This window comes from Ruditapes philippinarum, unplaced genomic scaffold, assembly GCF_026571515.1.
Source record: "Ruditapes philippinarum isolate M1 unplaced genomic scaffold, ASM2657151v2 ctg63_1_1_1_1, whole genome shotgun sequence".
In the NCBI taxonomy this organism is placed as follows: domain Eukaryota; kingdom Metazoa; phylum Mollusca; class Bivalvia; order Venerida; family Veneridae; genus Ruditapes; species Ruditapes philippinarum.
This window is the reverse complement of record NW_026866221.1, coordinates 22,843-41,871: the sequence shown is the minus strand read 5'-3', so window position 1 is coordinate 41,871 and position 19,029 is coordinate 22,843. Positions and strand designations below refer to the sequence as shown.

The 19,029-nt window shown below is 31.5% G+C and overlaps 2 protein-coding genes across 3 annotated transcripts; one reads left to right on the top strand and one right to left on the bottom strand.

Annotated features, from left to right (window-relative positions):
- Positions 1 to 92: 92 nt before the first annotated feature.
- On the top strand, positions 93 to 10,434 carry LOC132731810 (uncharacterized protein C2orf81 homolog). Of its 2 annotated transcripts, none has more exons than XM_060718076.1 (12): positions 93 to 231; positions 2,128 to 2,256; positions 3,278 to 3,440; positions 4,666 to 4,735; positions 5,067 to 5,208; positions 5,603 to 5,720; positions 6,282 to 6,479; positions 7,210 to 7,313; positions 7,895 to 8,037; positions 8,492 to 8,538; positions 8,792 to 8,863; positions 9,244 to 10,434. In XM_060718076.1, the coding sequence occupies exons 2-12, from the start codon at positions 2,141 to 2,143 to the stop codon at positions 9,442 to 9,444; spliced, it is 1,374 nt and encodes a 457-aa protein (XP_060574059.1). In that variant the 5' UTR covers positions 93 to 231; positions 2,128 to 2,140; the 3' UTR covers positions 9,445 to 10,434. The 2 variants fall into 2 exon arrangements, with proteins under 2 accessions (XP_060574059.1, XP_060574060.1); XM_060718077.1 differs by having other exon boundaries at positions 179 to 291.
- Positions 10,435 to 12,607: 2,173 nt separating this feature from the next.
- Positions 12,608 to 17,415, bottom strand: LOC132731814 (uncharacterized). The gene is made up of 4 exons (XM_060718086.1): positions 17,272 to 17,415; positions 14,251 to 14,394; positions 13,938 to 14,038; positions 12,608 to 13,423 (listed from the first exon to the last, which is right to left on the bottom strand). The coding sequence occupies exons 1-4, from the start codon at positions 17,327 to 17,329 to the stop codon at positions 13,277 to 13,279; spliced, it is 450 nt and encodes a 149-aa protein (XP_060574069.1). The 5' UTR covers positions 17,330 to 17,415; the 3' UTR covers positions 12,608 to 13,276.
- Between the last annotated feature and the right edge of the window lie 1,614 nt (positions 17,416 to 19,029).

The following is a 19,029-nucleotide window of genomic DNA, read 5'->3' as shown; positions in this document are numbered from 1 at the left end:
AATATTAAAATTCAATATTATATACTTTTTATGTAAAAAAATACTTACTTTTTATCTATTTAACGGACAATAGTAACTTTACAGATTTTTTGTATCGTAATTAAGTATTTTTTAACTCTCGTATTTTCGGCTATTTGCGTGAAATAAACAATCCCTTAGCAACATTGACTTCCGGTTAAAGATAAATAGAAAAAAATGTGAATTTTTGGATTTATAGTTAGTTTGCTGGATGTATGTCATATCATTTCCATTATAATTACATCTAATAAATGTTTATATATTTTACCTGAGGTATGAAATAAGGTCAAGTCCAACAGAAGCTGATAAACATATTCTATTTTAAAAATACAGTGAAAATATGATCGACATAGTCAATGATAGTCATAATAGTGCATCACTTAATACTTATACATGACTAATCTGTCGATGAAACAAATAATTTTCAGTCATGTCAGTTTCCTGGTATTGGGTCATTTGCAAAACAAACTTCTGTTAGAGAAGAAATTGAAGATTTCAATAAGTTTTTAATCCCTATTTAATAATATCTGCAGCAAGATGGATAGGCCCAAATTCAAAGTCCTGCAAAATATTTTTAGCTACAGTTTCAAAATCAAAACTCAAGAAAATGTGGTTTTTTTTGCACAGCAGACTGGGTTTTCCGACTTTCCGTGAGTTTTACCCATGGAAATTTCATCTGGCATGGGGGGTGACAGATGAGATGTGTGCCAAACAACGACGTCATTTTAGCGCACTTTATGAATGAACCGCGTTAAAGTGACATTTTTAGAAGGGAAATATGTGCTTAGGATGACGTCATTTCGCTGTTGTTTTTTAAGCTTTAAGTTCATACTCTATTGTAAGAAAATAGTTATGGATGAAATGACTTTAATTTCCATGAACATATATGATATTGAGGTAAACCATTTTAAATATGAAATAAAATATGGCAGAATATGCAAGAAAAAATATCTGACATATGTTTGCGGTTCGAATCAGAATATCCCTCCCTCGGGACCCCGCCCATGGGCGGTAACTTGGCAAGCCTTGTTACCCACAATGGGCGGGTCCCCTCAGGACGGATATTCCAGTCTGAACTGCAACATATGACAGATATTATTAAACCCAAAACAAGTATCTCTCATTGAATGGGCAACATTTTTTTAAAATTCTGACTTAGGCATTTGAAAAGGTCTATTATAACTGGCGGCGTGGCTGAATGGTTAAAGCAACAGACTAGTAATCTAAGGATTGCTGACTGCGTGGGTTCAAACCCTGTCGGGGGCAAGCCGTTGTTTCCTTTAGCCAGACACTTTACATTCATCGCTTAGTACTGGTTGACTCCAGGAACAGATTTGAGAGTATTTCAATAAGCTAATAGCTTCCAACACAATCAAACTAAAATAAATTTGTATAAACTAAACTAAGAGTTTGTAAGTAAACAAGTAGATCCGCTCACATTATGGATCAATGTGTCATCTAGTTCATAAATAACGATTTCTCTGGTACATAAACCTTAAATTTTTGAAAAATGTTACCCAACCATGCAACAGGTGTCTGATTCAAGACTTTTTGCTATAGTACTTTTTCCATAAGGCTGTACTTGTCTGTAAAACAAATATATTTGTAAGTCTTGAAAAATTACCAAAATATTGTATTTCTATCCCTTTAGGATTGGTAACATACATGTAATTTAATCTCTTTATTGTTTTGTTTTAAATATATGTACTAATTTATTACCAAATACTCTTAACTCTGACGTCCAGGTTACATGAAATTTGCAACATTGAATTACATGTATTTGAAAATTATTGCCTGAATGTCTCTTCTATGACAGAATTCTTGGGATTTTTTTCACTATTTAACTTCCGTTAATGTCAAACCCCTCGCGGGGACGTAGACTTGTCTGCGCGTCAAAAAAACGCCAGAAAGTTAAAAAAGAGATTTTGATTCACTATTCTTCATTTAATTATATGAGAAGCAGAATATGTTGTTATAAATCAAATCAGAATCAAATAAAAATTTATTTATTGTCGGTATATATATAAATTTTAATATTTGTGCATTTCAATTAAGATAAATCATGATTTTATTTCAAACAGGTTCATAAGTTTTATTTTTGTGTTTTAGCCGTGAGTGAAAAATGTCAAAAGCAGCAGTTTCCAAGTCAAGGGCTGACAAAGCAGGGAAACTTCCAACTGCACAAACACCTGTTGTCTCGCATGAAATTGTACCTGGAAAATTTAATGATCATGACTGGTAAGAAACAGTATTATTAAAAGTAAATTGAAAAAAGGAGTATAATTTAACGACATATTGCATTTTTATAAATTCTTACATGCACTCTGCTATTTGTTGCTTTCAAATTCACATATTTATATATATTTATCTTGAAACTGTTCTGGGATTATAATTATGAAATGCAAGAAACAGATGGCAAATTAAATTTAGCTATAATTCTAATGAAATTCTATAATCCTACAGAGCTCTGTAACAATACATGTATAACAGAGGCCTACAATTGAAATATTCTTTAAAATTGTGCTGATTTCCCAAAAATCCTAACACCAGGTTTTTACTTGACCAAAGTAGCAAATTTTAAAGATTCATTTTCCAAAATCAAGAGGCTAAGGCCTCTTCTCATTAAAGAAAGAAAAAAAACACTGTTTTATCAATAATATTTATAGAGTTATTAATTGCTAGTTGCATTTGTTTTATCAGTATCAGTACCTTCATTTGGTAAGACTGAAATATTGTATGATATGGATCAAAATACATATACATGTATAATTATGTATTAAATGTATCAGTATCACATATGTTATACATTTTGTTTGTGTACTAGTTATTCACTTGAGATATCAATGTTTTTTGGTGTTCTTTTTTTTGTATTGTGAAGCATTATATGGGAAATTCTTTGTTTATGTAAACTGTCTTTATCAACAGGAAATAATTTTGGTGCAGTCCTTCAATTTCTTGGTCACATATTTGTGACGAAATATCATTTGTTGTTTGTATAAACTTTCCAAGAATAAATCCAAAGTTTATTTCAGTTAGGGTAACATATGTATTACCATCATCAGGTACTATATATAATCATTCATCATTTACTTATATAAAATTGGCGCATTTCAGAACACAAATCTTGTCAACTCATTGCTAAATTACAAACAGTAACCTAAAATTCAGAAAGTGAAGACATTGGTTATGCACTGTTGATAGAAAGATAATCTTAAATTTAAATTTCATATACTAACTAGTGTACTTATTTATTTTACAGGAATTTGATGTTAGATCGAGATGGTTCAGATGATTTTGTAGAAGATATTGTTGGTGATTTATTAGGCACAACTTTAGATAACTGTCTAGATTTATTTATTCAGCGACAACTGGTACCATTTACTGTGTCAGAAGCCACTGATGCACTATTGAGTATTATTGAGGTAATATCAAGTTATAATTCATATTATAAAAATTTACTTTGTTGGGTCACACTTCCGTGGTCAGATGGTGACTTTCCAGCTTTTCTTTTCACATGTTTCAAGGAACAAGTGTGTTATTTCAAGAACAAGTGGGCACCTGAATTGAACCACAGACTTAAGCTAGCTGGAAAGTTTCCTCATAATATATATAATAGAATTTAAGTCCTTGTTTGGATTTGCACCCATATTGGTGAGGTGCAAGTCTTGGTCATTCTTATTAAACAATTACTCATTGTACTTTCAAGCATATCCATGTGCATACATATTAGGGGTGTAACAATACAGCAAAAACCGTATTGCAATATATTGCCATTTTGCTGAAGCGTATTGCAATATATTGCAATACGTATTGTCGTGTATATGTTTTGATGTAAAGATGGAGTAACATTCATATACTTTTATTATATGTATATATTTTTAGTAGAAACTTAATAAAAATGTAAGGAATAAATAGAAAGTAAAGTGTCACACAATTTGATAAACAAAACTAGTCGCGTGTGACCTTTCACATCTGGGCCGCTAATGTAAATTAAGAGGCCGCTTATTATTTTTAAGTGTACTAGTTGTCGGATACTTTTATCTTACGTTGGCGCCAACAAAATTCGCCAGTTAAAGATTTTATGTGAAATTTGTACAAAATTAGAAGGCAATTAATTGAAAATTATGATTTTTATAAAATACCGGTTTTCCAAACATCGTACCGTGGTACGAAATTTATTTATTCATATTGCAATATATCGGTATACCGGTAAATCGTTACACCCTTAATACATATACACACTGCCAATATTTAGCAAATAAAAACTAGGATAAGACCTATATAAGCACCAGCTTTCGGTTTTGATCTTTTTTCATTCATTTCATGTGTTGTAAAGTTCTTAATTTGTAAATTGTAAATGTGTATACTTGTTTGAACTAAGTCTTGGTCACAGACACCACCAAAACTTAATCAACATTGTACCACTTTTCATTTAATAATAATATACAAACATGGTTTATTTCAATGACAATATGTGAGTTTTATGTTGTTTTTAAATTATCACTTTCATCTTAAGTGAAAATATGGAACAATTAAATTTGCTGTGATTTTTGGTTTCTTTTTGTATGAAATTCAAAAGCTAGTTTGAAAAATATCACTAAATTAAGAAGTCATGGTATTACAATTTTTAACATTTTTCAATTCCAGTGGAGATTTTTGACAAGAGATGAAAGTGAGAAGGATCCTTCCTCAGATCCAGGCTGGATACAGGATGAAGGTATGTCAAAAATGTATTCTCTTAATGTATAGCATATAACATAAAAAATATGCCCAGAAAATGGCAGACAAGGTGTGATGATTTTAACACAATAAGTGTTTTGTTAGTGAAGTTCATATGACTGAGGTTTATTTTTATTTTACAAGCTAAAGTAGGTTTGTAGGTTTTAAAGACTCTAATAAGTACTTTAAATATGATTCAAATTAAATGATACTTCCCATGCCACATGATTTCTGGCATTATAAATGAAAAGGAATCCAAATCTGTTATAAATGGTTATAATATGAAATCTATAGGATTGAGACCATTGATTACATTATGTTTTCTGTAGAACCTGATCCAGCCGAGACAGATTGCTGGGCTCAAGGTTCTGTACCAAGGACCTATCTTCCAAGCCCAGTACCAGAACCAATCATTGAGGAAGAAGATGGAAACCAAGAAGAAGTTGGATTGGAACAACAAGCTGAAGAAAAGTAAGATATACTACATGTTTATAATTCTGTCATAATGTCTGATATGTCAGAAAACAAAAGATAGATATTGAGATCATATTATTAAGAAGAACAATTTGTGTATCCTCCATGTGCTGTGCAATTGTTTCATGTATTCAGGAAATCAGGTTGTAGTGGACAGATGAGTATTTGTTGTATAAAGTCTAGAAAATATCATAATCTGTTTTGAATGCAAAATAAGTATGTACCATTACATGCATCATTGTTCAACAAATACAAACTTATAGTGAAAGAAGGCTGTTTAAAATAAACCAATAAATAATAGGTACTAATAATCAACATTCAGTACAGTTAAGATAAGTATTCATTTATCAAGTGTATTAAGTTATTTGAACATTGTTTATCTCCTCACCAGGGATGTTGTTCTTGATGAGGAACCAGAATTAGAAGACCAAGTATCTGAAGATGAATCTGCCGGAAAAGAGGAGGCAGAAAGACTCGCTAAAGAGGAGGAGCAAAGAAAAGCAGCAGAGGTTAGTGCTGACCGGAATAAAATGAGTCAGGCCACGACAAAACCAACATAGTGTGTTTGCCACCAGCATGGATCCAGACCAGCCTTCCCATAAGCGCAGTCTGATCAGGATTCATGCTGTTTGCTTACAAACCCTATTATAAGTAGAGAAACTGATAGCAAACAGCATGGATCCATGCTGGTCGCTAACACACTATGTTGGTTTTGTCATGGTGCGGCTCAAATTACTTCCTTTAGATATATTGATTTTTTTCTAAATGGTAATATTGTTATAGTATGTAAAAGTATTTATCTGCTGTCTGTAGTTTCCAAAATTATTGTAAAAGAATTCTTCCAAAATACCTGTATGAAAGAAGTATGTTTGTATTGTTCCTCAAGAGCGAATGACCTATGCGCAGAATCATTGCTTATTGGGTAAAATCCTCCTAAAAATAACTAAAAAATATTTTTGTTTAAAGATAAAAATTAATGAAGAAATGAAATTCAGCACAAAGCAAATTTCAGCATTGAAATATTTTGAAAAAAAATCCTGAATATATTATATTTAAGCTATTCATTTCAGGCAGAGAAAAAGAAGAAGAAGAAGTTCAAGCCGTACACAGGGAGGATGAAGTCTCCGGGTTATAAGGTTACAGAATCTCTAGAGCAGACAGAGATGTCATTACTAACTCAGGAGATAATGGCCAGCATGCCTCCTCCACCACAAGAAAAGTTAACTGGTCTCATCACAATGCCAGCATCATGTCACTCTATACTCAAGGTAAACAAAAAATCAGTCATGCAAATCACTTTACAAATGGCTTAAATTTATTGAATTATTTGGAAAAAAAAAATTTTCACTTCAAGTGCAGCATTAGTTTCAATTGATTGGGAGTGAAAAAGCATATAAATTGATTTATTACATGCTTTCCGGTGGTTTATAGAAATATATCAGTGAAATATAAACTGATATTTTGCACTGTTTTGAATTTAAGCCCGTTATGTCATTTCAGTGAAATACCAGCTTTCACAAGGGAAACCAACTTAATGATGTAACATCGTAAATTACGTCACATTGTATTATTATTTGGCGCGCTTTTCATCTAATACTAGGTTAAAATGTTTTTTAAAGGTTGCTTTGCATATATATAAGAAAATTTGATTAGTTTAGTGTAAGATTGAAATATATTTCACCTTGTGAACACCAAAAGTTCATATTTCACAAGTGGTTGAACCACTCGGGGAAATATCCCTTTTGGTGGTCAATCTGTGCAATATATTCTGATCTTACACTGAACTAAACAAATATCCTCTATATATTATTAATGGGGAGTGTCTTTTCTCAGATGAAAATATCACTATTTTAAAGAAGTTTATAGTAATACATGTATTTCAAAATGATTTGACTTATTTAAGAGGAAAATTAATATAATATGTTTTTGAGATGTAATATTTATACACTTGTAGAAGTTATGTATAACAACAATAAGCAAGAAGTTTGTCTGTTTAAGGTTCAAGCAGGACGTCCACCAGGAAACAAAGATGTGGAATACGATGACTATGGAAATGTTGTTGCTGTTATCAAACTTAATCCAGAAAGACTGCCAAATCATAGGTTATTTTCACACATATTCTATAACTCATCCTCCAAATAAAACGTTTTTGGTACTGTTTGATCGCTTTTTTGAGGAATTGTTGCAAATTTACAAAATAGAAAGATTAAGCCTCTTTAACATACTGAGTCAAGACTTGTACAATAAATTATATATTTTTGTCCTATTTTAAACTACAGTTGTGCTTTGAAAATTCAAACACATACATGTATAAGCAAAGTTTGTTCTGTAATCATGAAGTCAGTTAGATAAAATATTTCTTATTCTTTTTTATAGCTAGTCAGTGATTTTCCTACTTATATAACAGACTCCGAAAAAGGGCCTCTTCCCAATTGAATTTTTCTTTAAAATCATGCAGTTTTCCCACAAATCTGAACCTAAACCTGCTTTTTTTCTTCCAAAATTAGCAATTTTAGCGATACTTTTTCCCAAAATCAAGAGGCTAAGGCCTCTTCCCAATTAAGCAAGAAAAATCACTGCTAGTTGTGTCTATACAGATTTCAGAAGGAAGTACTAAAGTAGTGTAGTGTTAACATTTACACCCTTATCTAACATAAATTATCTAACATAAATGACTTTACAGAATAAAGGTGAACTATCAGGTGGTTGACCCTGCTGTAGAAGCAGCTCAGGCACGGCTGGATGCTATGAAAACTGGTAGATATGTAGCACCTAGACCTAAACGAAAAATACAGAAGAAAGATGAAACGAATGAAAGCATCAGTGGTATGTATAATTATTTTACATCAGACGTATTGTTTTAATTTTAACTTTTATTAAACTGCTGTCTTTTTACAGAAAGTGCTTGTTACGAAGGTTTGATCAATAAACTCAGCCATTATATTCACTTTTTCTTGATTAACTAATTACAGTAATACAGAAAGAAGCTTCAAAAGTTTATTTTGTTTCATTTGAATTTTAGTAATTTTGAAACGTCTCTTAATATCACTCTATTTAGACTATTATCATTTTTCTCTCAAAATCTTTAAGGTGATTAAAATTGTCTTTTATGTCTGTCTCTTTTAACATGGTATGAAACACACACACATGAACATTTAAAGTCAATCATTTTCTGATATATTTTGTGAAAGTGGTATCATTTTGTGACAGAATATTTTACTCAAAGTTATTGAACTATGGATGATGTTGATAGGTAACTGTATTTGTCTTGTATTTTCAGAAACTACAAGTCAAGTCCCAGCCAAAACACCACTGCCTCCTCCAATGGTAAGTCATTATTTATGCATATCAAAGTTAAAAATGTTATTACGAAGCATAATAAATTGGATTTTACGAAAATAAATCTTTCATATCTTAATGTGTGTTTTTAAAATATGAAACTATATAGTGACACATATGTATACTTGAGTAGATCCACAAAATATTTAGATACTTTTAAAAATCATTGCTCATATTAATCATGATGGTTTCTTAAATGGGGAACTTACTAAGATAATTAGTATTACTTCATATCTTTTAGATCGAGACCATGGAAATAGCACCAGGTGTATCTATAAAAGAAGGTGGTAGAATTAAACAAGGACCATCAAGAGTATGTATACCTCACAATTTATTATATTATAGCACAATCTGGGGAATAATTGAAATACGTATGTAGTTCATGATACCACTTTGTCTGTTAATTCTGTAAAAGCAAATTTTAAAAAAGATCGTTTGGAGTAAAGAATTAAATATGTGTTCATAGTACCAACATATTAATTAGTAGTACTTTCCATCTTTACTTATACAGTAATTCTAAAAAACATGGAAATCTCAGTAACTTTAAAAATAAAACAACTTGTAAATCAACCTACATAGGTTATATGTAAGAGGAAAATCTTATGACAAGGATTAATGCTTAAAAAGTAGGACTGTATAGCTTTAGAAATGATTTTGCTTATATTCTATATATTTGTTGTTGCTGTTTTCCAGTATATTAGAAGAGTGGATATGATGAGTGCATCACAGAAAGGTTTAAAGCCAGTGTCAGTTTCACAGCACACTCCTCGGTTAGATGTATCCGATATTTTAGACAGACATACACCTATTCTACGACCTATACATGATAACTCACCTTTACCACCTATAATGGCAATACCACATCCTCCAGAAAAACCCAAAATTTCCACATGAGGATAAATATAATAATTATTATATTAAGACATTTAAGAAATTGGATTGTGAAGCAAGTGAATCAAGTTAAAATATTAGTAAAAATTTTCATAAAATGATAAAACTTGTGGAACTATTATATGTGAAATCCCTTTACATTGTGTGATATATTTTGTGATGTAACACAAATTGGAAAGCAAAAGAAAAGCAATTACTTCGAAATATGTTTAATATTTTTGGTATATTATTGATTATATAGAAATTTACTATGCAATTTAGAACTTTTAGTTCATAAAAACGTTCAAGATGTATATTAACTTTCCAATTTCTGATTAAATTTCCTGTGAAAAATTTGCACCAAACCCTTTTTTCATTGAACATAAATGTAGTTACATTGATAAGCAACAAATAGTTGCATGTTATGATTTCATTGCCCTCTAATAGGGTATGATGTTCAGATCAGTTGTTCATGTTTATATGATGCTATAATTATAGACATATTTTCTTGTCACTGGATCTGCTGTCAATATCCCGCTACATTCCGAGCTATTCTTGTAACTTGCATCATGAAGTAATAAAGAAATCTTCATTTTCTTTCTTCAAAGAAAAATTCTTAGAGGATGAGCCACTGAAAATTGATAAATTTATGTATAGGTTCACAGCTTATCATGCTGAATATATGACCTGGATTTTCCAAGACTGTCATATGGCTTTTATTAATAGAAATGCATTTTCTTCATTTTGTGTAATACATACTCAAGATGAATCAAATACAGATGTAAATTGTATTCACCATTTGTATAGAAGATTTGAATATGGATGTCAGTTTTTGTATAGTTTGTTGAATCTTTAACATTTAAAAAAAAACCATTTCCAAAGCATGTTATGTACAAACTTTATTTATAATGGTTATTCACAAAACATATTGTTGGTTTGTGAAGTGTCATCTGTGATAGTGTATTGTAATATGTATTATATTTTAAATACATTGTTCTTTTGTAAACTGAAAAACTGATTTCCTTATTTTTTAGTTTCCCATTGTTTGTTATAATGACTTTGTTCATAAAAGGATATACAGGTTATAAAAAGTATGGAAATATGGAAAATAACTTACAATGTATCTGACAGATTATGAAGCACAGAGTTCCAGTTTTTGTGCAATGTTCTCCTAAATGAGATCCATCCACAAATAAAGTTTCATGCTGATAGCAGTAAGGGTATACAAACTGTTGTCAGGACAAACAAGTATACATTACAAAGGGCATTAACTTAAAATTATGCAATAGAAAGTTACATGTCTTTGGCACTGCCCTTCTCAATAAAATTTATTGTTTCATATTGGCTTCTCCAATAGTCTTAAAGTTGTTTGTTTTTTCTCAGAGCAAACATTAGCTATGACAAATTGTTAATGACAATAACTTCAAAATTATGCAAAAAATATTTATGGCTTTTAATCACTGCACTTATCTAAAATGAGAATTATTTATTCACATGTGTCAATTTATTTTAACTCTAGCAGTCTTTAAATAATACTCCAGACAAAAATAAAACATTAAAAGCTACGAAGAATCATAATTGTCCAAAAGAAATTTACAGTTCTTGGACCCTGCATTCTCCACAAGATCCATCCACTTATCAAGTTTCATGTTGAAAGATAATAAGGGCAAGTTCAAAAAGGAAATTACAGCTTTTGGTACATCACTTTTCTTAAATAAGATGTATCAAACAAAGCAAACTTTTATGTTGATTCCTCTTTTAGCCTTTGTGTTATATGACAACTGAAGAAGCTAACTTAAGCAAACTATGTTTTGAAATTTTAAATTATTGTGTTAATCGATGACCTTCTTCACTATATCAATGGTTGCTATGGAAGTCAGTTGTTGCTATGGATGTCACTGGTTGCTATGGAGAGACAAGGGCTGTTTTGGAAGGAAGGTCAATGGTTGCTGTGTAAAGTCAACTGTTGCTATGGAAAGTCAGTGGTTGCTAAGGAAGTCAATTGTTACTTAAGAAGTTTCTTCAATGGTTGCAATTGATGTCATTGGCTGTTAAGGAAAATCAATGGATGTTATAGTGACCTAGTGCTATATAGACAGTCAATAGATACTATGGAAGACACTGGTTGCTAATAAAAGTCAATGGTTTCTACAGAATTAACTAGTTGATGACAATTAATTGACCACTACACCATTATATATGCCAAATATTTAAGTTTTTACATGCTTTCGGGTGTTTAACTGTTATATATCAGATATAAACCACTTGTGAAATTTATAAAATATAATTTTCACTGTAGCTGGACCATATATCTGAATGCTGTTGAAAGAATATCATAACTAAATGGAATAACAGGCAAAAATAAATGCCGTTGTACGTAAATTTTGCTTCTTTAGGAAAAGAAAGTCGATGTCATTATACATCATGTTATGAATGTAACAAAATTAGAGAAATTTAACATAACTATATTTCAAAGTTGATGATGTGATGTCATAAAGTGATGACATCATAAAGGAGAATGTGAGACGTTACGCAGCAAAATCAGTAAAAAAAATATTGAAAAATCACTTTAAAAAAAAGCATGAAATAAATAGAAAATTTATTTGTTTCAAAAAAAAGATTGAAATTTATTTCATTCGTGAACACCAGCTATTCTATTTTCACTTGTGGCTATGCCACTTGTGAAAATATTGCGTATGGTGTTCACTCAGTGAAATATATTTCAATCTTACATGCAAAACAAACAAATATTCTCTATATAATATTTTACATATAAGGAAAATCCATGACCCCCTGGGCCAGTGCAAATTTTAACTCAGGGGCTATGATACAAACTTGGTAGTGCACCATTAGACTTCAGCCTTTAAGATTAAAGATATGTTTAATATTACATACTACATACAGGGAAAACCCATGACCCCAGGTGCAAGAAAAAGTTGACCACAAACTATCCAAACACTACAGAATGGCTGAACAGTGAACAGACACAAACAACATTGCACTTATATGGAAGACTTTCTTCAATGTCAGTGTGACCTTCATAAATATGCTGAATGTAATTTTGAGCATGGTCAAAGTTCTGGAATAATTAAAGAAGTTGAAAGCTTAACTGTTTCAATACTTTGACATCAAACAGATATTTACATGTTTGTTTTTTTTAAGCAATAATATCATAACTAACCAAATGTGTTTTAGTCTCTTTTAATAGATTAAACAAGAGCTGTCGGTAGGACAGCAACGCTCGACTATTCTAAGTGCTTGATAGTAAAAAAAAATGCTTGATACAGTTACCTTCTCCTGTTTACAGGTTGGGGTAATGATGGTGAACAAGTGTATGTATTCATATGTCAATGAACTTTGAAAATATTTGAGGTATTACAAAAACTTTAACATAAATTCTAAGTTGAAAAAGGGGCATAATTCTGTCAAAATGCTTGATAGAGTTATCTCCTCCTGTCTACAGGTTGGGGTCATGATGGTGAACAAGTGTGCAAAGTTTCAAAGCCATATGTCAATGGACTTTGAAAATATTTGAACTATTACAAAAACTTAAAATAAATTCTAAGTCGAAAAAGGGGCATAATTCTGTCAAAATGCTTGATAGAGTTACCTCCTCCTGTCTACAGGTTGGGGTCATGATGGTGAACAAGTGTGCAAAGTTTCAAAGCCATATGTCTATGGACTTTGAAAATATTTGAACTATTACAAAAACTTTAACATAAGTGGTTACGCCGACGCCGACACCGACGCCGACGCTCGGGTGACTGCAATAGCTCTACTTATTCTTATCGAATAGTCGAGCTAAAAATGAATGACATACACACAGAATGAAGAAATCATAGAATTAAAGTTTGTGTTATTTCTTTTTCAATTTTCCAAAATCAAAATCCTTAGCAAACGCTTCAAAGTCTTTGTCACTGAATGCAGATTTTTCTTCCACAGCTTTTGTCTCTTTTGAAGCTGTTGTTTTTCTTCTCTTTTTCTTTCGATGATGCTCTGATATCTAGAAAGTTAACAGTACAAATGATCAAGTACAGAGGATTTAAATGACTATTCATTAATTCAAATTAATTTTTAACTCTGACTGAAATTTTTAATTTTACTTAAACTGTTTTATTTCAACTTAATTTATTGATAAAAAACCAAATCATGGTACGTTTCTTACAATTCCATATTAAAAACATGCTATTTAGGGATGAATGTCATATGACAACATATCAAAATAAAACTCCCCTATCTATATATCTATCTATATATCTTCCGTTACTGTCAAACCCCTTGCGGGGACTTAGACAAGTCCAGGGATGTAGACATGTCATGCTATGTCCAAGTATTGAGGCTTTGATGACGCACAAAGGTAAATAAACTTCAATGCACTTTATTGGACCAAAACTATAATGTATTATGGTATCAGGTGAGTGTGATATTGTTTGGTATCCAAACATTCTCTAAAAACTTTCATGACTGTGTAAATAATCAGATGATCAATAATATTAAAATTTGTCACAGAAATTTACCGATTTAGCTGTGTTCTTGCTTGAAGAATCTAGCTGAGAAAGTCGGGTCAGAATCTTTATACTACTGTCTGTATAATCATGGATTTCTGGCACTTGAGACACTAAAATAACAGAGAAGTAATACAATGAAATAATGAAACTTATCAAACATCTTTTTATCTAACTACAGGTTATCTTTTTCTTTTACCCATAAAATATGGTGCTACATTGCTACATTCCCCTTCCAATTTTATTGTAAGGGAATAAAAACTTCCTATAAGCATTTTTTCAAAGAGATTTTTTGTCTTCAAAAAACATGAACATGAATGATTACCATTTATTGGCAGATGACTTGATCTTTTAGCTGCAGATATTCTTTGCTTTTGTGTTTGAAGTTTTCTTAGTTCCTTTCTCACCCCCTTCTTCTTTGTACTTATTAATGACATTGGATCTTTTGTTTTTTTCTTCTGTGTTGGCTCTGCAATATAAATCACTTTACATATAAAGCATTAGCTACTACTATTAAAGATACGAACAGACAGTGTATTTTTCTGCACATGTAGCTAGTGAGTTTTGTATCATGGTTCGTACATAAATGTATCATATCAAGTTCAGTGTATTATTACATCCATATCTATAAGCCATTATCAATATCCTCCCACGCTGTCAATAAACATCACATTTTTGTATGTTAATGCTGCTTTAATTTCACATGGTATGCATTTTCTCTTTTAAACAAGTAATAAGATCATATTAGATGTGTCATTTTTGTATGCAATTACATGCAATAAAATGTTTTTAAATGATAATTTAGAAAACAAGAGCCCGGTTTGAGCCGGGTGATACTCCCTGAATAGGTTTTGGACACAGGAAAGTACACCTCTTGTAGTTTCAGAGTAATGTCCCTGGAAAAAGTTCAAAGTGCAATAATTTCAAACTTAGGCTAGGCAGAGTAACTGTTCTTTGCACTGCACTTCTAATCAATGTGATCTATCAACCTACAAAGTTTCTTGTTGATATCTCTTATGGTTTCCTAGTTATGTCCCGGACAACTTCAAAATGTAAAAATGAACAAAGGGCAATTACTACAAAATTTTGCAAGGCGGAGTTCAAGTTCTTGTGCACTGCACATCTACCCGTTGAGATCCATCTACCTACAATATTTCATGATGATATCTCTTGTAGTTTTAGAGTTTTTTTCCGGACAAGATTTTTTAAAATGGGAGATAATTAAAAATTTGGGCAAAACAGAGTTATGGTTTTTTGTACTGCACTTTTACTCAATGAGATCAATCTACCAACAAAGTTTCATGTTGATATATCTTATAATTTTAGAGTAATTTCCCAAAGTTCAAAAAGTAAAAATAAACAAAGGGCAATAACTCCAGAATTAGGCAAGGCAGAGTTATGATTCTTGTGCACTGCACATCTACCCATTGAGATATATCTACCTACAAAGTTTCATGTTGATATCTCTTATAGTTTTACAGCTATGTTCTGGACAAGATTTTTCTAAAAGGGGAGATAATTCAAAAATGAGGCTAAACAGAGTTATGGTTCTTTTGCACTGCACTTCTACTCAATGAGATCTATCTACCTACAATGTTTCATCTTGATATCTCTTATAGTTTTAGAGTTATGTTCCGGACAAAGTTCAAAGTGTTAAAATTAACAAAGGGCAATAACTCCAAAATAAGGAAAAAAAGAGTTATTGTTCTTATGCACTGCACATAAACCCATTGAGATCTATTCACCTACAAAGTTTCATGTTGATATCACTTATAGTTTTAGAGTAATGTCCCGGACAAGATTTTTCTATAAGGGGAGATAATTCAAAAACCGGGCAAAATAGAGTTATGGTTCTTTGACACTGCACTCCCCCTCAATGCCCTCTACCACTGTATGAAGTTTAAACAAATTATCTCCAAGGGTTTTCAAGTTATGCTCCGGACAAGACAACGGACGGACCAAAATTTGATGTTTATGAGGCAAATCAGCTCATAAACACCACCTGGACCAACGTCCATAAGCAAAATAACGGACGGACAGACGGACGGACAAGGCGCTAACTACATAAAAACATATATACAATGTAGATTTTCCTATAAAAGTCTATAATAACTAATTAAGTGACCCCTGCCCTGCTACCCCCATCCCTAGTCATATTATTTATATAATGTCAATATCATATTTTAATTATTTCAAAAAAGTGTTGAAATCAAACCTGTAAATGACAACAAAGATACAACAATTTAAGCTTAATTCAATAGAATGACCTAAATAACACTGTCATTCTTAGGTAACTTTATGTCTTTGTTTTGTAAAAATCACATTTTGTTTTTATGTCCAAGTATGAATCTGTAATATCCTTCATTACTGTAGTCTGCTATTTATAACTATATATTGCATGATGGGTAATACGGTACTGAACTTCCGGTCAAGATATAACATGGCTTTCTAAATAAACGTTGTTACAAGCAATGTGTTTCTTATAATATCTATACCCTAGACATAACAGAATCAAATCTGTATATAAACAAAGTAAATTTACAGTGCTCAGCATCCTGTTTTTGCTACAACATGATTGACTGTTTTTGTTTGTTTGGATATCAAACCTTGATAAATCAGCACAGCATAGTGTAATATCAGATTATACATGTAGACTTTGTAATGTATAACAGTAAGTAAATGTGAAGAAACAATATGTGTTATTTTAACATGTTAAGTGCAAATGCATCGACAGATTTTATTACTTTTGTAAAACAACATGTTTATTTCTTATGAAACAATCAATATATCATTTTGCAATGTTTCTTCAGCACACATGTTCTACAGTTTATGGCTAAAGTAGGCAAATATGGCTTAAATAGCCAAAAATGTTATCTTCCCCAACCCGATTATGGATATTGGCGCAAACCATTAGTGTCAATTCTCTTTTGAATATATCTTACAAATTTGAAAAGTATGTATATGCAGTCAAAAGGCATTATGTATAAACTAACTATTATGTATAAACTAGATTTAACTTGGACTTGTACCGGCAAAATATCAAAATTTCTATTTTAATTTTATTCATATTATTGTTAAATTTTATTAAATCATTCAACACAAAATTTCCTATGATAATGCTTAACACCTAATGATATGGCCTAATATGTAGATCAAAATCATCACACAGCGACTGTCACCAGGAACAAATAGTAAAACTTATGCATTTCATGTATCCGGGTACTCTTCCTATCTAAATTACAGACACTCCTGCTAGACTAGATTTAGACCTCATAAAGTAGCTGCAAAGGCTTACGTACATGTCAAAGCAATTAATTTCAAAATGTATTTAATAGTGATACACAACCTCTTATCAAATCATCTTCAAACAAGGATAAACTTTGTTTGACTAGTGAGGAAGACATCGCTCTTGTCTTACTATAAAAGCCGTGACGCACGTTCCTTAATCCATTACTCCATGAGCATTTTGTGAAAAATGGCTGTTTTTATTGAAAAGTCCCCGTTACAAGTTCACTATAAAAACTGCTTCAATACTAATCAAACTTGGCATAAATGTTCACTGGACCATTGCCTTTGTAACAACAATTTTCCTGTTACCATGGCAACGAGGGGACACTCAAAATTGCCAAAAACCACTATTTTGCGTTGATTTTTTTCCATCAAAATTGATTTCAAACTGCTGCAACTTCTCAATGGATTGAGATAGGGTCAAATACTTTTCAGCATTGATCACACGTTACCTTATGATCGATCTGGGTCATTTTTAGCCTTTCACACGTCCATTTTTTTCTGGCGATGAGGGAGACTGCCGCCCCTTCAACCCCCTTCCCCTACAGAAGGGGGCACATCCTCCTTCTGGCAACCCCCTGATGTATCTTTTGGTTGGAAGACCGCGCCGAAAAATTGGTCACTTTTTTCATAACATTTCTCAAACGAAAACATGTGTTTGGGGCCAATTTAAATACAACATTTTTTTTCACTATTTGAGGACTTAAACATAAGTTAAAGAGGGGGGGGGGGGGGGGTAGGGGGGGGGGTGTGTCGAAAGTGCGTTGTTTTCGCGTATATTATGAGGTAAAGGGTTAACAAAAAATGAAGAAAATACCCTAAATCGCGTTTTCTCATGTTAAAACATGGCCTAACATATAAATTTGAAGAGAAATTGTTGTTTTGTAGATTTTTTTTTTTCATTAAAAGAAGGGTGTTTGGTCCTTGACAAAAACTGTCTTCAAACATCAACATTATCCAAGTAAAATAAGACCAGATTTCTATTATGTTATCCATCTATTAGTCCAACTAATTAGACTTGTCAAAGAGACACCGAGATAATTTTGGACGGGCGCTGTCTTTTTTCCAAACGGTTTGACAGTAAGAAAAAAAGGAATTTGGAGGTTACGTACCATGGAGGTTACGTACCACTGCATAAATGTACCATTTTTGGAGGTTACATACCACTATAGAAATATATAATAAAGTGATAATAAGGGATAAGGTGTGAAACCATCAGGTTTATTGTTCAAATTCGCGCATTAATTGTATTTTGTAATGAGATTTTGTATATATGTATGAATATAAAGAATAAACAACAAACCAATTAACGATAGTTAACAAGTTTTATTTACAACACAAAACTGAAACGAACAAACGATGAAAATAATTAATAACACTAATATAATTACACGCACTAAATTGAAATGAACAGTACAATGAAACAAACCACAGCAAATATAAAAAAAAACACTTCATTTATAGTATTATTTTAAATACATGGTATGTTTGCAGCTGAATGTGCTATTTTTGCGTAAGATGTTACATGTAGTTTTGTATCTTCTTGCACTAATATGATGTGCTGATATGATTAACGTCACTTCTCTTCAAATATTGCCTTATGTAATATATATAATTTTACATCTTTGAAATTGTTCTTTTTTTTTTGTATAATTATGATGCTTTTCTTCGCTTAATGTTGTTTCTTTTCATTGACTGTGTTATGTAATATGTATATCTTCGAACATTCGGAGGCAATAAAGATGTATATAATAATATTTCATATGCATGTTAATATACCGGACAAAATTACTTACCTTGGGAAAAAAACAAGCGT